At 41.9% G+C, this 17,390-nt stretch overlaps 1 protein-coding gene across 1 annotated transcript in view; it reads left to right on the forward strand.

The window, feature by feature from the left end:
• Positions 1-14,464, forward strand: part of shisa9a (shisa family member 9a) — a 56,475-nt gene extending 42,011 nt beyond the window's left edge. Inside the window, exons 3-4 of the mRNA XM_078279914.1 lie at positions 1,013-1,234; positions 13,578-14,464. Coding sequence (XP_078136040.1) covers positions 1,013-1,234; positions 13,578-14,464 — 1,109 coding nt within the window. The remainder of the gene's footprint in view (positions 1-1,012; positions 1,235-13,577) is intronic.
• Positions 14,465-17,390: the final 2,926 nt, after the last annotated feature.

Raw genomic sequence — 17,390 nt, forward strand, 5'->3', positions numbered from 1 at the left:
CACACACACACACACACACACACACACACACACACACACACACACACACACACACACACTCTGTTGGACATGAGCGTTCCAGTACTCAGTCCAATACAGTCCAATACTGACATACATGTCAGTATTGGTAAAACCTCATGTAATAGACAGCAGATGCAGCTTTTCAGCGTACATATATATAGGGTTCTGTCCAAATGTGTTTAGACAGCGTGACATATATAGTAAAAAGGATGCAGCTGTAGAATGATGGCAAGAGTCCATCAGCTAATGGTACTGGCATGAATAGGTGTTAATGTGTCCTGAGAATTGTGGAGCATGGACATCATTTCTAAAGCAGCATATCATGCAGTATAAAAAGGGGGGGTGTTATATAAGTGGATGCTTGTAACCATGGTGAAAGAAGTATTCAGATCCTTTACTTAAGTAAAAGTACTAATACAGCACTGTAAAATTATTCAGTTACAAGTAAAAGTGCTGCATTGAACACGTTACTTAAGTTAAAGTATGTATGTATAATCAGGAAAATGTACTTCAAGTATTAAAAGTAAAAGTACTCAATGCAGAAAAATCCTTACATTTTAGAAACTGGAAGTAGAAACAATCAACAAAGTGTTTAATTGGCTAATCATTTCAGCTGTACTTGTAGGCCTATATATAGGTGGGTAGTAATTTATAATAAAACATCGTATTTTATAAACTACATGCGTTTTGTCTGCAAACATTTTAATTTGTAAAGTAACTAGTAACTAAAGCTGCCAGATTAGTGCAGTGGAGTAAAAAGTACAGTATTTCTCTCTGAAATGTAGTGGAGTAGAAGTAGAAAGTGGCATGAAAAGAAAAGACTCAAGTCAAGTACAAGTACCTCAAATTTGTACTTAAGTACAGTACTTGAGTGAATGTACTTAGTTACATTCCACCACTGCTTCTAAGTGGAACTTCAAACTGTCAATGCTCCCGCATAACGTCCTAAACCTGATTCTAACCTTGTCCTGTCATGTGTCTTTGCCCACAGAGGGCGGTCATATGAACAACAGCGTGGTGCCGGGCTCCAACATGGGCCAGCAGCACCCTTACCCTGCCCTCAGCCAGCTGGCTCATGTCTACGAACAGCAGCAACAGCATCAGCATCAGTATCAGCATCAGCAGCAGCAGCAGCAGCAGCAGCAGCAACAGCAGCAACAGCAGCAGCAGCAAAACAAGGATCTCAACAAGTATGCCTCCCTGAAGGCTGTGGGTGAGTGTCTGTAAAGTGATTTTATTATCTTTAAATTTGAAGACAAACTGAAGAACAGGTTTACACTGTGAGGTAGGCAGTGCCCTTGATGGTGTGCTATTGGTTATGAAAAAGAAAACGGATTGATTGATTTTGCCAGTCGTTGCTTCTGGCTCTTGTTTGGGGAAGGTGCATCAGGCCTCCAGGAAGTGTGCCGGGCTTTGAAGCGAATATGACGTAGCGGCCAAACATTGGAATTACAGCTTCTGTGTCTCTCACATGATGCCATGGGGCCCAAAAATACTTCCCCCCCCCCAATGGACTCACATGGCGACACGTCTGATCAGTGGATGAATTCTTTTTAGAGCATCACAACCCCCTGCGAAATGAACTTGTTTCACCATCAGAATTTGATCAATTTGGCCCGATAACATTTGGAAAGTCTAGAAGAGCCGCACAATTACATTGTTTAATCCACATGCAAGTTAGCGGAGCGCTAAACTGGAAGTAGCCGGCTCGGCCGGTGGAGGTCTCTAGTGCTCATGGGCCCTGTAATGCGGAAGCACCCAGTTCAAACGGGTAATTTTACACAAGGAAGTTGAACTTTTTTTTGGCTTCATGCGCCACTGGGCAACTCTCAAAGGAATGAATGGGGCTCCGCCTCAAACGCTGCATCCAGGTTTTCTTATACATCAATGAGGTGCATCATCGTCGCAATCAATCTTGGAGCTTCCCTTATTCTTATCAGCGGAGTCACAACCATCTGATGCATCCTGACTCGGCAGTGAGTCTTCAGTCTTTTATTAATTACTTGTTTTTTTCATTATAGTTCACTGAACATTTTGTGATGCAAACACAAAGAATATTTGTTTTCATCCCAGGGGTCTCCAGGAGCGATGTCCTGCAGGCGGATCTGACAGGTGTTATTGATTGCACTACCAAACTGGACGCGCTGTAAAAACAGAAACAGCCTGCTCATAAAGCTGTTTGACAGCTTAATGCATGCCACCGAATTCAGTGAGCTCATTTGCCAGTGCAGCTGTTTTGAAGTCGCCTCACCATGCCCATATGCCATTGGCAGTGGCATCACTATTTCATAACCTAAACTCAATTGGGAGTAACTTGTGAAATTTTCAGTGTGTTTATGCTAGACAGGTACCCTGCCCTCACTTGAATACAGCCAACTCACGCCAGATATCATCCACAATATCTGTATAAACAGCTGCAGACACTATTTGTCTGCATTTATTAGAAAAAGAATTGTCTTTGAAAAGCCTTCCTCTGCATGCCAAGCAGCAGAAAGTAAAATATTTGATTCAGATGACAAATGTAGGTGTGAACTTTCTCTATGTTGTAAATCTAAATGCTATTCCCTCCACCACACTGCATGTGGAGGGCAATGACTCATCCCCAGACATGTTACAGTAATAGATTATCATGCTTGTTTATTATGATGAGCACTGCTTTGTGCCCTGGAAGCAAGAAGATTATTCTTGGGTTATTATAGTAGCAGTTTAAATAACTGCCAGTGAAATTGAAAACAAAGAAGCAGATGAATAATAAGTGATAAGTGGACACATCATGTCTGAGCTTTACGGAAAGCCACCCTGCAAGAACGTTAATCAAAATTGTGTTTAACGCTGTCATCCTGAGTCCTGGACCCGTTTGGTCGTGTATTTTTGTTCATTCCCACATAACAGGCCAAATACAGACATCACACAACAGATATTTTCAGCTACAGCTGTGTTTGAGTTCAGAAAATTGTTCCATTATATGAAATGCCAACGGAAGACGTCTTGGTGTCGGACCACGAGGATCAGAGAACAAAGGGATTCTTTCTTTAGTCGATATTTTGCACCAATATTCAACCAAGAGAGAATAAATCCATCATAGGAGAAAATGCCAATTTCTCCACTGACAGGAGCTTCAATAAACCAGAATTCGAGGAAGGGATGCAGCCCCACTGTTTCCCCAACTAAAAAAACCTTTCTCTCTGATGTTTGGCTGCAGATTTCCTTTCATCTCAACCATGCATAAAAACCAACAGATGGATGCAGAACACGCTCTGGGGATTGGGAAATCTCTAACTGTAGGGAGAAAAAAAATGAGGCAGGTTGATGGAAAAAGGTACAAGGAAAGGGCTAATTCTAGCAAACTTGCTGTAATTTGTTAAGTATTACAACTTAAAAATGTACTCTATGGGCCCTATTTAATCGATCTAAGCACACGGCGTGAAGCGCCTGGTGCAGGTGCGTTTAGGACGTGTACGAATCCACTTTTGCCAGGCGCATGGTTCAAAAGGGTTGTACTTAGTGTCTTAATCAATCATAGGTGTGTTCTGGGCGTAACATGCAATAAACCAATCAGAGTGTCCTCTCCCATTCCCTTTAAAAGCCAGGCGCGTTTGTACCTTGGCGCATTGCTATTATGATGGCGGATTTGCTGAGCAGGAAGGAGAGATTTTCAGGAGAAGAAACTGATCTGCTCGTGAGTGAAGTGAAAGTGCGCAAGCAGATTATATCATAATACTATTTCACATTGTAATATTTTTATTTTTAATCTTTTGCATGTTTGTGTGCTGCTGCGCGTCCCTGTGTGTGTGTAACAAGCATAGTGTGCGCGCGCCGTGCACAAGCCTAGCCTTTTACTTATTTGCTGTTAAAATAACAATGAAATGCTGCGCTTGACTTCAGAACAGGTTTTTGTTGGTCAATGACGCGATCACTTTCCGCTGCCTCAAGATAGCAATACTCCAAGAATGCACCTGAACACAACTCCCTGTAAGACCAGCACACCCATGGGCGCTCGATGGTGTTTTAAGTCCCCAACGTCTCCTTCCAGGCAGCGCTGCGACCGTTGACTACAAGGCATCTAACCCTAACCTTAACCCTAACCCTAACCATAACCATTGCCTAATCCTAGTGCCTTCCAGGCAGCGCTGCCTGGAAGGAGACGTTGGGGGCTTAAAACACTGATAAACCCCATGGGCGCACAGATGGGCGCAGGTGCATTTGCTGTTTAAATGACGTGGGAGCTGGACAGGAAATTGACAACTGCGTCGTTGTTAAACTAGCAAAGACAGTTGCGTCGGGCTTTGCGCTGCGCCGGGTGCAAGATAGGGCCCAATATAGTGACAGTATTTAAATGTACTTGTCCTTTGAAACACTGGATTCTGCTGCTTTAAAGCATTAAAAACACAACATACAGCTAGAAATTAATAAGAATCAAATCTGAAGAGACATGCATATTGTGAAAAGTCAAATGTTATTTTTGCGTTCAAAATGTTTAAGATCTCTTTCTATTTTTTTAAGCTATGTAAAAAACAAATCAATCACCTGGTTGAAAACATTTTAAAATTACATCTACTCTTTCTCCCTATATTATTACAAAAATCCAGAATCTATGAAAATGCAAATATATATGTAAATGTTCCATGTAAAAAGTTTACAGTCCTAATCCACTGATGAAGCCATTCTCAGTGTATGTTTGCTAGAGGTTTCAAGTTTCCACATCACACTTAAGGAAGGTTGCTTTCATACCTTGGCAGTTTGGTCCGTTTTAACTGAACCCTGGAGCATTTTGTCGGATAGTCCGGTTAGTTTGGGATGGTGTGAAAGCTCATTCGAACTCTGGTGCGCACCAAACAACCGAATTCATGCTCGGATTCAGACATTTGGGTTCTCACATACAGCTCCTTCGGGTAATGTCGAGATAATTTCACGTTTGCAGTGGATGTGTGAAAGGGACTTGAGGCTCAGAGGCCAGCTTGGGGGGGTTGGCGCTGGTCGGTTCTGCAGTATGTTTCACTGCAAAGACCTGAACCAGTACAGCACTGTGGAAAACGATGGGTTCTGTTGCAGCAGAAACTGCGTTCCCCATTGCACCACTTTTCTTTACTTCTTTACTCCAGAACACATTGAGCAACTTCTGTTCTGCAAAGGACATTTAACCAGTAATGGTTAGTTATTTACACTTTGATTTCATTATTTCATACAGGCAGAAGACTGTGACATTCTTCCAAATTAATGCTAATTAGCTCTTTCAAATAAAGAAGCTGCGTACTCCTACACACTTTTCTCTGCTTCTTTCCGCTGGGCACTGACCTTCATCAAGACCATTTAACTTAATAACTGCCAGCTAAGTCTCATATTGTATTTTAACGGACTAAAAACACAAGTAAATGGTTTGGCACACAGTGCACTGAAGTAAGAGCCTGAAACTACTACCCCCTTTTCTATTTATTGAATTAAGAATCGGATTTGAATAAAGAATTGATTCTAAATGAAATCGTGACACCAAGAATCGGAATCGAATTGTGACATTTCCAAATGTTCCAACAACATTCACTACGTTTACATGCACATAACATTACATTTTTTGCCCTTATATTGAAAAAGACGTTATTCCGACTAAGCTGTTTACATGGCCAATGAAAGTAAATATTCCACTAATATTCCCGTTTACATGTAGCCGTGCAAAATATGATTTTTTCAAAGTTTACCAGCGGTGGCGGACTTGTTGGACTGTGCGAACACAGCGTCCCTCTTTCATTCCTTCAACCAGCTCCTTGAACAGGTCGGCGTAGCGATGTTTGCTGATATCCGAAAACCTGTTGATAATGTTTAAAAGTAGCTGTGTGTTTCTCCTTATTGGGTCTGCAGTCTTGCAAACTGTTGGCTGGTTGGTTTGTGTACAGCAACCATAGCAATGCACAGAGTTGACCGTAGCCGTAAACAGGCAAGAGGCTGTAAACTGGGCGTAAACCCCCGATTGAAACACATATTCCGAATGCGCTGTATAGCTGTCCAAAGAATGCCTCTAAAACCTGAATAATACCGGAATATCCCACGTCTTAATCTGAAAATGCTATATTCGGAAAAAGGCCTTAATCGGAATATCCAAATGGAATATGCTGTTCACATTACCTGATTATTACTCTAAGGCAGTGTTAACTCCCTGCAATTTGATCTTTATAACGTACGGACGTTCTTAAAGGACAATTCCGGCGCAAAACAAACCTAGGGGTTAATAACAGATGTGTACCCACTCGATCTCTCTCTGGGACATGTTTTCATGCTAATCGAATGTGTTTGTAGCTTGAAACAAGCTAGCGCGGACCGCTGATTAGCTTACAACGCTAGTATTCGGGGCACAGAGAAAGTAAAAACAAATCACTATTTATACCAGTAAAAAGGCTCAAAATATCACCACACTTCAGGTCCCTAAATGTTAACTGAAGCATTGAGAACTTTGTAAGTGTACAGACAGTTTATTAAAAAGATAGATTATAAAGACAGTCACGTTCTCGTATACAGGCGGCTGCCGTCTTGGGAGCTACTGTCTTTCTAAACTATCTTTTTAATAAACTGTCTGTACACTTACAATGTTCTCAATGCTTCGGTTAACATTTAGGGACCCTCATTATGCTACTGTTGAAGTGTGGTGATATTTTGAGCCTTTTTAGTGGTATTATTATATTATAGCGATTGGTTTTTACTTTCCCTGTGCCCCGAATACTAGCGTTGTAAGCTAATCAGCAGTTCGCGCTAGCTTGTTTCAAGCTACAAACACATTCGATTAGCATGAAAACATGTCCCAGAGAGAGATCTGTTATTAACCCCTAGGTTCATTTTGCGCCGGAATTGCCCTTTAACGAGAGAGAAGCCTGGAGGGCATGAAATCAATCTAAAAAGCTGTGGTAGGCTCTCAATTGTTGGAAGTAATATAAAGTGTACAGAATTACAAAAACTACTGTACCAGTGTGGTTCAAATTAATACATGTGGGTTTACACAGGACCCTCTTTGCGAAGACTGAATTGGGTACAGGCAGCAATATAGACATTCAAACCAAAAGCATGTCTGACAATTTTCTTCCCTTCCTCCTCTTCAGCTCCTTTCGAACCCACTTCTTCCTTTCTGCTTTTCTATATCTAAAATGGCCCTCATCTTCCCTTCACCGCTTCTCCTGGACCATTTTCCTCCCGTTTGCTCTTCTAACCTTTAATTTCTCGGCTTGTTTTTCTCTCTCCCTCACTATCCCCTACCCCTCTTTCATATCGACACCTTTACCATCCGCCTCCTGCCCTCAACTCTGCATTCTCCCTCACCTTTTCTTTTTGCTTCTTTTGTCTCCCCCTCACATACAGTCCCTCTCCCTCCAATCCACTAAGCTCTGTATAGCTCCTTAAAGAATCATTGGGTTGCTAATCTCGATCCTCCCTTAAAGCGCTCATATCTGATTCTATTTCTGTAATTGAAGGCAGCCCCCCCTCCCTTTCCCCAGGCTCACACTTGAATGACAGATTTCCATTCCACAACTGGTATTCAAAAAGGCTCCTATGAAATGATTGGAAACCTGTCCAGAGATATACACCACATATACACCACAGGAGGCAAGCTGCCAGTCCAATGATGGGAATCCTGTGTGTGTGTGTGTGTGTGTGTGTGTGTGTGTAAAGTACGAGAGGGAGAAAGACTAAATTACAGCAAACAAAACCAGAAGCTCTTTCAGAAGCTTCGCTAATCTTAAGCAACATAAATGGACTTTTCTTCTCCTCTGCTATACAGCCTTGTGTTCTCGCTGCCAGTTGACCACTTGAGAAATAGAACCAGATCTAAGATCAACACCATTTCCCCAACACTCCCTCCAACCGCCTTTTTTGTGTTGCTTTTCTTTAATTGCTTCTGCCACTTTCCCAATGGTCTACCATCCAGGTGATGAGCCATACTTCTGTAAAATCAATAGCCATCCCCACTGTCCCCCTGTGCATCTTTATCAAATTCTGACTGCAGCCAAGGCAAAAACCAACTACTAAAAGGTCCCTGGATGTAGACCTTCCAGAGGAGGATGTAGTCTTAAAAAGTGCAAATGACCAATTATGGCCCACGCTAAATCTAACAACTGCCATTAACCCTGAAGATGGCATGTTTCTCTTTCTGTCTGTCAAGGGTAGATGTAGATGAGTAGTCTTGAGCAGGTGTAAACACTCAGAATGAGTCGGAGATGAAGTTAAAGAGATGGGATTTTTATTATTTCATTCCCAATTAAGGCCACAAAGGCAAAATAGTGACACAAAATTATGGAAAGCAAAAAAAAAAAATACTCAAAACAGTCAAAATTAATACATCTATTAGGCTAGACATTTACCGAAGATTATATACATGATTCAGAAAACATTTCACAAAGCCACAAGATGACTTCAAAATTACGGTTCACTTCCTGTTACCCCTGGAAGTCCTAGCCTCATTTAAACCTGAGGATTGCGGCAAACTTTCCTTTATACACAAAGAGAGCACATGCTTGTAAGACAAAGATTACATGTTAACCTCTGTTACCTTTGAAACTAAATAAGCAGCAATGTAGTTAACAAAGACATAAGTGTTGCGTGATTATTACAAATGGTGATGTTTGTGACATAAATGGTATGGTTTTAAATAGAGAATGATGTATTGATGGATGTAGCTATAGCCTATAAATCACCGCAGTATTAGATATTAAATATGTGCACAAGAACGCTACTGGATTACTGTGGGGAATTTGATGAATGAATGGCTATGATTAACAGAACATATGAACCCAGTATGATAAGTAACAGAGCATATTGACACGCTAACAAAACATATACTGGCAACATTTACACTCAGTCTTTGAGAGAAAATAGGTAGCGCATTGCTACCGTGACGGCAGCCATACGCCCCGTCACACTCTCTTTCAGTAAAGTTTTATCTGTAAAGTGAATCCTCAGTATCTCAAACTGGAAGCCTCCCTGTCCAGCCAGGCTGCTGATGGCTACTGGGTGAGGGTTTAAGTACTGAAGAACAAGAACAAGTCCTTTAAGAAACAAGCCGCAAGCCACTTTAATAGACTTTAGGCTTCCACATACCCCACCTGCTGTGGCAGTATATATTGCACTGTTTTGTATGCAGGACTCAAATAGCAAAAGATCCTTATCGGTGTGAAATTAATTTCAAAAAGTTTTTTGAGAACATGTAGATTATAAACATATATCCTCACACTACAGCTGTCGTTTAATCTCCTGTAATCCTCTTTACATGCAAATGAGTTTCAAAAATGAAATGAGGGAGAACGTTTCAGCCTTTTTTGTTTAATGATTTGGTGCAACACGAGGAAGTAATATCTTGACAACATTCTCATGTTTAGAAGATATAATGTTTTCCATGTTCACCATCTTAGTTTGGTTTGTTAGGGTGCCACATTTAATAAGTACCAGGCCAAAGTCATTACATCGCCTGGACACCATGGTACCAAAGTTCATGGGAATCCATCCAGTAGTTCCCCAGACTAAAAAACTAAAATGTTAACCTCCTGGGGGGGCACTTAAAGAAAAGTTAAGGGTTCACGAAAGTCAGTAGGATTAATCATTTGTGCACTATTAATGTCTGTACAAAGGTCCTTGGCAATTGTTGAGATATTTCATGGTAGACCAAGACAGATTCATCCTAGACACTGACATTGTGTCAGTGCCAAAATTGCCCATAATTTTCCTGACATTCCTGTTTTTCCACAGCTCCCACAGAGAGCCGGTTCAGATAACATCCCACATCCTGTGTCAATTTTGAATATCTTTATATTAAGAGCATTTTCCTGCAAAATAATACAACCATTCAGATGTAAAGAGATTTTAACGATCTGAAACGCAAGTCAAATGCAAGTAGCTTTGTGGGCGGATCTCGGGCGCTGTTGCTATTATACCAGCGGGATAAATGACTCTTGCGCCTGACGCAAATCTAAAATGGGTTGGTCTGAAGTAGCTACATTACTCATAGGTGTGGTTTGGGTGTAACGTGCAATAAACCAATCAGAGTGTTATCTCACATTCCCTTTAAAAGCAGGCACGCTTGTTCCATGGCGGATTGCTATTATAATGGCGGATTTGCTAGGTGCAAGCTCTTAATACATCCATGGGCGCACGCCAGGAGTGGTTAACAGCCGAGGAGACCGACATTTGCTATTGATTTTTCTTTTTGTCAAAATGTAAATGAAGAAATGTCACAAAAACATACTTTCCGATGTTTTGGGCTCACTCTCACTAAATCACGAGGTTATGAATGCATGGTGATATTTTTGCAATGTAGTCTAACATTAGACCAAGATGTCTCTCCTCTCCCGTGCTGCTGCTGGGGCATTTGGGTTAAGTGGCATCGGCACATGCAGTTCAACATCACATCTCTTTAAGTCTCTTAAGTCTAATATTTCCTCATTTATGTCATCAACACATCCATGATTCATGGAAATGTTGTGTAAAACAAGGTCATATTTTTCCTTGTATTTATATATGGTTTGCAAAAATGGGAACTGTCCATGAGATGAGAGAAGCAAAGTTTATGCGCACTCTACACTACGGCCAAGCGTGCGCCCTTAAAATAGCATCTGAATAACGCGCCACTGACTTTAGACTAGGGTTTTTTCCTGGTCTGTGGCGGAACTGTTTTCTGAAACTGCAAAATAGCACCAGGGAACGTTTGCGCCGGAACACGCCTCCTCTTTTTGCTGAACCGCCCCCGGAAGCGCACGTTCATTTCCTAATTTACCGACGTGAGTATGTTGAGGGAAAAGTCCGCTGTGCGTCGGGTGCAAAATAGGATTGATACATGCGTTGGTGTACAAAGTAAATTGCGCTGGGTGCAAGATAGGGCCCTCAGAGTTAAAAAAGCTCACAGACAGCTTTTACGTTATCAAATGACAATAAAAGTCCCAGACTAATGGATGTTTCTAGGTAGGGTGGCAGCACTATGACAGGGGGATCCACCCACATACAGTACTAAAACATCTCAGGAATATATTAGTTTTTGAATTTGGATAAACATATTTATAAAATGTAAAAAGAGGTTCTGAAGACTAGACACTAGACCCTATTGGCTAATAAAAGTCCTAATAAGGTTCTTGTGTTCTTGATACTCAGGGACTTCAGGGAAGCGGTGCTTGATTTTCTGATGTATAATGTGTGTTGGTCTCTGTGGGATGCTGGCCTTTCTCAGGCAGAGGCATGCAGAGCCCACACTGTGTAACAGCGGTGTTTTCAGTTTCCACTCACGTACGCCGCTGGATATGTGCACCGTTGAGCCGACTGCCACGGAATTGATTCACCTGTCGCCTAAGCAGGTTTGATCCCCAGGGGCGGTCTAGCGGCGTGTCGGCGGGTGAGACGCCGCTTTCTCTCCTACTCCCCCCCGCACAAACACCTCTGCTATTCCATCACTCGTTTCTCTCCCCGTTCACAGAGCGATAAAGTAGATTTATAGTTAGACGGCAAAGCAAACTCGCTGAGTGTGTTAACTTTATCTTCAAGGACGTGGATGCAACAAGGGCTAAAGAGTAATGACTTGACTGTGAACGGGAATTCGACAGGAAAAAAGGGTCACATTTCACACTGATAAGACAGACTGTTGCTTGGTGACAGTGACTGACAGAGGGAGGAATACATTTGAGGCATTAAACCTGACTGCTCCAAGGCTTAAGAGACCCCCCCACACACACACAAACTCACAGAAGATATGGGAAGATGCTTACACCAACACATTGAGCACAGTGAGGCCTGGTAGAAAGAAATGTGTCTATTGGGTGTGACTTTGGATGTGCGTGCATGTTTTTTGCATCATACTCTTTACCCCTTGGAAATAATTTGTCACAATAACTTTGGATTTGTTCTGCAACTTTTTGTGCTGTGAGGCAACCCCTTAATGCTATGTTGTGTTGAGAAATGAAGAAAAGGAGGATTGTGTCTATTTCTGTGCTGCCATTTATTGTCTCCACAGGAACAGATTATATGTACTGGTCAGTCACCCATTTGGCTTGGCACGCTCAGACCAGTCCACTACAAACAATCAAGAAGTTATTTTTGCTGCTGTAGCTAGTGGCAGCTAGCCAGAATACACTACTCATGTTATATGATCAATTTAGCACTGTAAATGCATTATATCTACTTGTTATATCAGTCAGACATTTGGCCTGCCATGCTTAGACCAAGCATACTACAATAATCAAGAAGTTATGTAAGCTACTGTAGCTAGTGACAGCTAGCTTGAAGGCACTACCTTATGTTATATGAACAATTTAGCACTGTGAATGCATTATTTCCACTTGTTAGTCACACATTTGGCCCGCCATGCTCAGACCAAGCATATTATAAATATTCAAGAAGATATTTTAGCTACAGTAGCTAGTGGCTAGCTAGCTTGTTCACTGAATGCACTTCTTCATGTTTTATAATCGATTTAGCACTGTAAATACACTATATAAACTTGTTACACTTTGTTGTAAATTAAATAAGCTAGATTTTGATATGAAGTCTAACTGGCAAAATTAGCTGCTACTCGCAACATTTACCCACTGCCAGAGGGTACCCGTGAGCCAATAAACCACTACTGGATATATGGCAAGTGAAGTCATACACAAAACCTATTACACATTCACACAAAAATAGCACTACCCTTAATTTAAGCGGTCCACGTCTTCTTGAAATTTTCACTTGATGTGGAAAGGGACATCCTTTCACTCAGTGTTTGGAGCTACAGACAGCTGCCATGTTGTAATAATCACCACTATAGTGCATGTTGTAATGTTTTTTTTAACTAGTCAGACTAGTCAGAAGCAAAAAATGTCAAATGCTGTGTACACAAAATCAGATCTATAACTTTGAATCAGAAAGCATTCTAGCTCTGAAAGTGCACTACCCTTCATGCCCTCCCTATAAAGGGCACTCAGCAAGATCTTTTTGAAATATTTTCTTTGTATGTCAAAAGGGGAAAAAAACATGCACGCTTTGCTCTTTTTATCATAGTGAACTTCTTCCGACCACACAGAAATAAGATGTTTTCTTGGCTTCATAAGGGAGGAAGAGGCGAGGTGAAGACAACATTCTGAGCTTGCCTTTTGATTTCCATCCCCCGGTGGCACAACGGGCCTCTTTATGCAGGCGTAGTAGCCCTGACACCCTGCTTGGTCAGTTACAGTAAATAAGGGTAGGCTGACTAACAAAGTTAAAATATATGGGGTTTGTTATATGACCTTTTCAGATAGTGGGAGTAAAAAGGGATGGGATGTTTTCTATCCAAACTTCTGCCAGTGTGTTGTTGGCTCACATGTGCATGTTGTAGTTTGCAGCTGATCTGCAAACTGCTGAAAGTCTTATTTTATGAGTCACTCTATAGAACAGTTTTATTTTCTTTCTGTTCCACAGTAGCAAAACAGACAAGCTGAGGATATTGATTTTTTTTTTTCACACTTGACAGTCAAATTGAAGAAATTAAATTTTCAACATTTATCCCAAGATTTCAGCTTCTCTTTCATGTCCACTTAACATTTTCATTAACTTTCCATCCCTCTCTTTCCCTATTCTGTTAGCTGCCAAGTACAACGGTGAAGTCTACAACAAGCGTCGGCTGATGGTGGAGCTGCCAACAAAGGGCGGGCTGCCTCTCCAGCCCATGGGCAACTCCAGACCCTCAATGGGCAACATGTCTTCGATGACTCCTCCGATGACTACCAACCCCATGGCTTCCAACCAAATGGTGTCCAATTCCATGAACCCTACCATGAGCCAGATGAGTTCCATGAACCCAATGACGTCTATGATGCCCATGACTTCTATGACACCCATGACTTCCCACAACCAGATGACCAACATGACTCCTATGACCTCCCTGGGTCCACTGACTCCTGAGCCGGTGGCCACCTATATCACCGAGATGCCCAGCATCTCTTCCGTCTCAACCCTCCCGACAGAACGGCACATAGCCGGTGTCGGAGGAGGGGGGGGACTCAAGCTGAATGGCCAGAAACCCAAAGGCAGCCATGGTCACATGGGCCACAGCTCTCACAGCTCTCACAGCTCTCATACTCACAGTCATGGTCACAGCCACAGTAGCAAGCCGCCAGGCCTTGGGGCTACCTCCCTGGCACACATGGCAGGGACCATGCCAGGTCGCACGTCCCTGGGTATCTCCAGGGCCGCCGAGACCTCCATTGGCTCCAGCTCGGCTACAATGGGCCGCCCAATGGCCTACAGCTCCAACACAATCGCGGCTGGGCATACGATGGGGCTGGGGCTGAAGGCCTGGGATGGGACTGAGACGGTGGGCCGGAGGAAGACCTATGGGCACAAGAAGCCTCAGTGTACTGTGCTGGAGCCCAACCAGCTTCACAGCACCAGAGTCCACAGCCACAGCCAACACTTCCTCCCCACACAGCCCTACTTTGTGACCAACAGCAAGACAGAGGTGACTGTGTGAGAGAGGAAGAAAGGGAGAAAAAGAGGGGCAAAGGATGCATGTGGTGTGGTGGCACAAGTAATCTCTGAGTGGAGACGCCAACTCCTGTGTTGGTCAAAAGTGCAGATCTATGTGTGTGTTTGTGTGGCTCGTTGTGGTGGGACAGTGACACTGTGTCTGAGTGGTCCTCATTTCACAAACAGAGTTTACCAATCAAATCACGGATGACGTCCAAGTTGGAGGCATCTGTAACCATGACTTCAAAGAGCCTACAGAGTAGGGATGCGTATACGTACATTTGGTGGTGATATTAGAGTGTTGTCTCACAGCTAATATCTACTCGGTAATGATGACAATATCTGAGCGTTACAGTGCAACAACACACAGTAAAATGGATTGGCTTTATGAACCAAACCTGAGAAGCAATATAAGGGATTAAGTGTAAGGCACCGAAGCATCATGGGAAAGAAGAAACACAGCAAGTTTACACACAAACCTCGCAACAAGAATTCTGCTCATCTGCCCAACAAAGCGTTGAAAGGTTTGGAAGAAATAACATTCCCTAACGATTTGCACCCCCCAAAATCTCCCGAGGGCTTTGAAACAGACACACGTGACGCAGGCACTGGGCTTTGGACTGCAGACATGCAGAGCTTTGTACTGTGGCTATTCAGAAGCGCCTTCATAAGATCTGCAGCTGAAGGTCGCCCCTTTTCCGCAAAGCTCCAGCACAAAGAATGGAGGCTGTCACACCGGCATTGTTCTGTTCTGATCTCGTCTGTGTGGTGACAGCTGGCCCAGAAGAGGGATAAAGAGGCAGGGAGGCAGCATCTGGATGATGCTGGAGCTAGCAGAGGCTCCACGGACATTATTCTCATACATACATACACATCATACATACACACACACACACACACACACACACACACACACACACACACACACACCCACATTCATGCAGACACATATTTTCACACAAACACACAACGTGTCCTGTAGAAATTCCCGCACACCAGGGTTTGACCAATATGTTTTTTTTAAAGTACCAATCATTAGAATTCAGTTACAGAAGGCTGATATTAAGTTTAATTTGTACATATTTGTTTTGTTTTTTAATTAGTCGATTTGCTTCTTTTTTTTTTTACTCAGTTTAGTGCTTCCCCAAAAATACATTTTTATCAGTGAATTTAGACTATCACAGTGGTGTAAAACTCTTGGATTAAACTTTTTCTGAGATAACTTTTTAGAAATGACAGCTACAGTACGTCAGAATGACCCACCCCATCCATTCAGTGACAGGGTACAGTTTGGGAAACATAAATACTTTTGAATTAGAAAACTATTAACAACTGTACAATTGTACAATTAAAGGAATAGTTTTGGGAAATATGTGCATTTGCTTTCTTGCGAAGAGTTAGATGAGAAGATTGCTACCACTTATGTCTGCATTTTAAATATGAAGCTAAAGCCAGTAGTCAGTTAACTTAGCTTAGCACAAAGACTGGAAACGGGGGGGAAACAGCTAGACTGGTTCTGTCCAATAGTACAATAACAAAATCTGCATAAAAGCATCTCAAGAACTCCCTAATTTATGATATACCTAGCCTTTTTAAACCAAACAAAAGACAAACTGTAAAAAAGAGACTTTGTGGTATATGTGCCAGACTATTTCTTTTCTAGACACAGTAACTTATTCTTATTATCAGCATAACGCAACAAAATGTTGAACAATTTCTCTAAAAGAACAAATAAAATGTGCATAAAACAAAGCACTTTTAGTGTAGCTGTGGTCAGGCTTGGCCTTCATCATACTGGAAGTGGACAAAATGACCTATTAAATGAAAAATATGCTCTATGTATGTAAAAGTTAAAGCAATCACAGACAGCACAGTAGGTCAACTGAGCAACTATATGCCTAACATATTTCGTGGACCAAATGTAAGCTTTGGCTTCTCAACATTGTATTTCTGCGCAGATTTTGCATAGGATGTTATATTTTTCTAGTTTTAGACAAAAGTAAGCTGAAACAGCTAAACTGTTAACAATGGATGTAACAGGAGTAAAAATACCACATTTATTTTAGCTGGTAAAAGAAGACACTGCCACAAGAAACTAGGCTTGATTAGATCACTCACTGTACTCAAGCTCTAGCTGGAAAAAAAAAAAAACATCACAACCAGCAGGGGGGAAAAAAAACTATCTGGGTTAAATTTCTCATAAAAATAAATCCGTAAAATAAGTCTGACAAATAGGTCAAATCCATGGGCTTCTCCGAGTCTATTTGCTTGTGTAATGATGTGAGATTTATTAGCAGCTGCAGCCACAGATATCATTTTGACCTTGTTATCTAAAGTGCTACTTCCACCTCTAAGACCCTCTTTACATTTGCAATAAAGATGCATTTTTGAGCGATCAGATTGTAATGAGACAATGCTTAGCCACATTAAAATAGAAAGATCCGACCAAAGCACAAGCAAAAAAATATATGAATTGTCCATTTTAAAGGTCCAATGTGTGGGAATTTCTCCCATCTAGCGTTGAGATCATATATCGCAATCAACTCTCTTGCGCCACGCAGTTCAAAGTACGTATTAGAGCTACGGTAGCCTTCATGCTTCAAAAAGCCGGCCTCTTGCTCTTTTCAATATCCTTTTTCTTTTTCTGGGCGAAGAAGAAGACTCCTGTTCCTGAAATTTGGATTTTGAATATGTGTGGTCCTCATTACGTGTGGAAGCTACGATACCCATTAGCAGCATTTGCAGCACCTGTGAGTTTATCATGTGACAGCGAAAACACGAAAGGCGAAGCAGTATGTCCTCTGTGTCCCTTACCGGCTAACGTATTTCAAGATGGCGCATGAATATAGAAGCGTCTACCCCAGTTCATGCAAATGCAAATGTAACATTTCAAGCCAAAAGGAATACTTAGAATTGATGGTGGTGGTAAA

The sequence above is a fragment of the Sander vitreus genome, chromosome 21 (assembly GCF_031162955.1).
Source record: "Sander vitreus isolate 19-12246 chromosome 21, sanVit1, whole genome shotgun sequence".
In the NCBI taxonomy this organism is placed as follows: domain Eukaryota; kingdom Metazoa; phylum Chordata; class Actinopteri; order Perciformes; family Percidae; genus Sander; species Sander vitreus.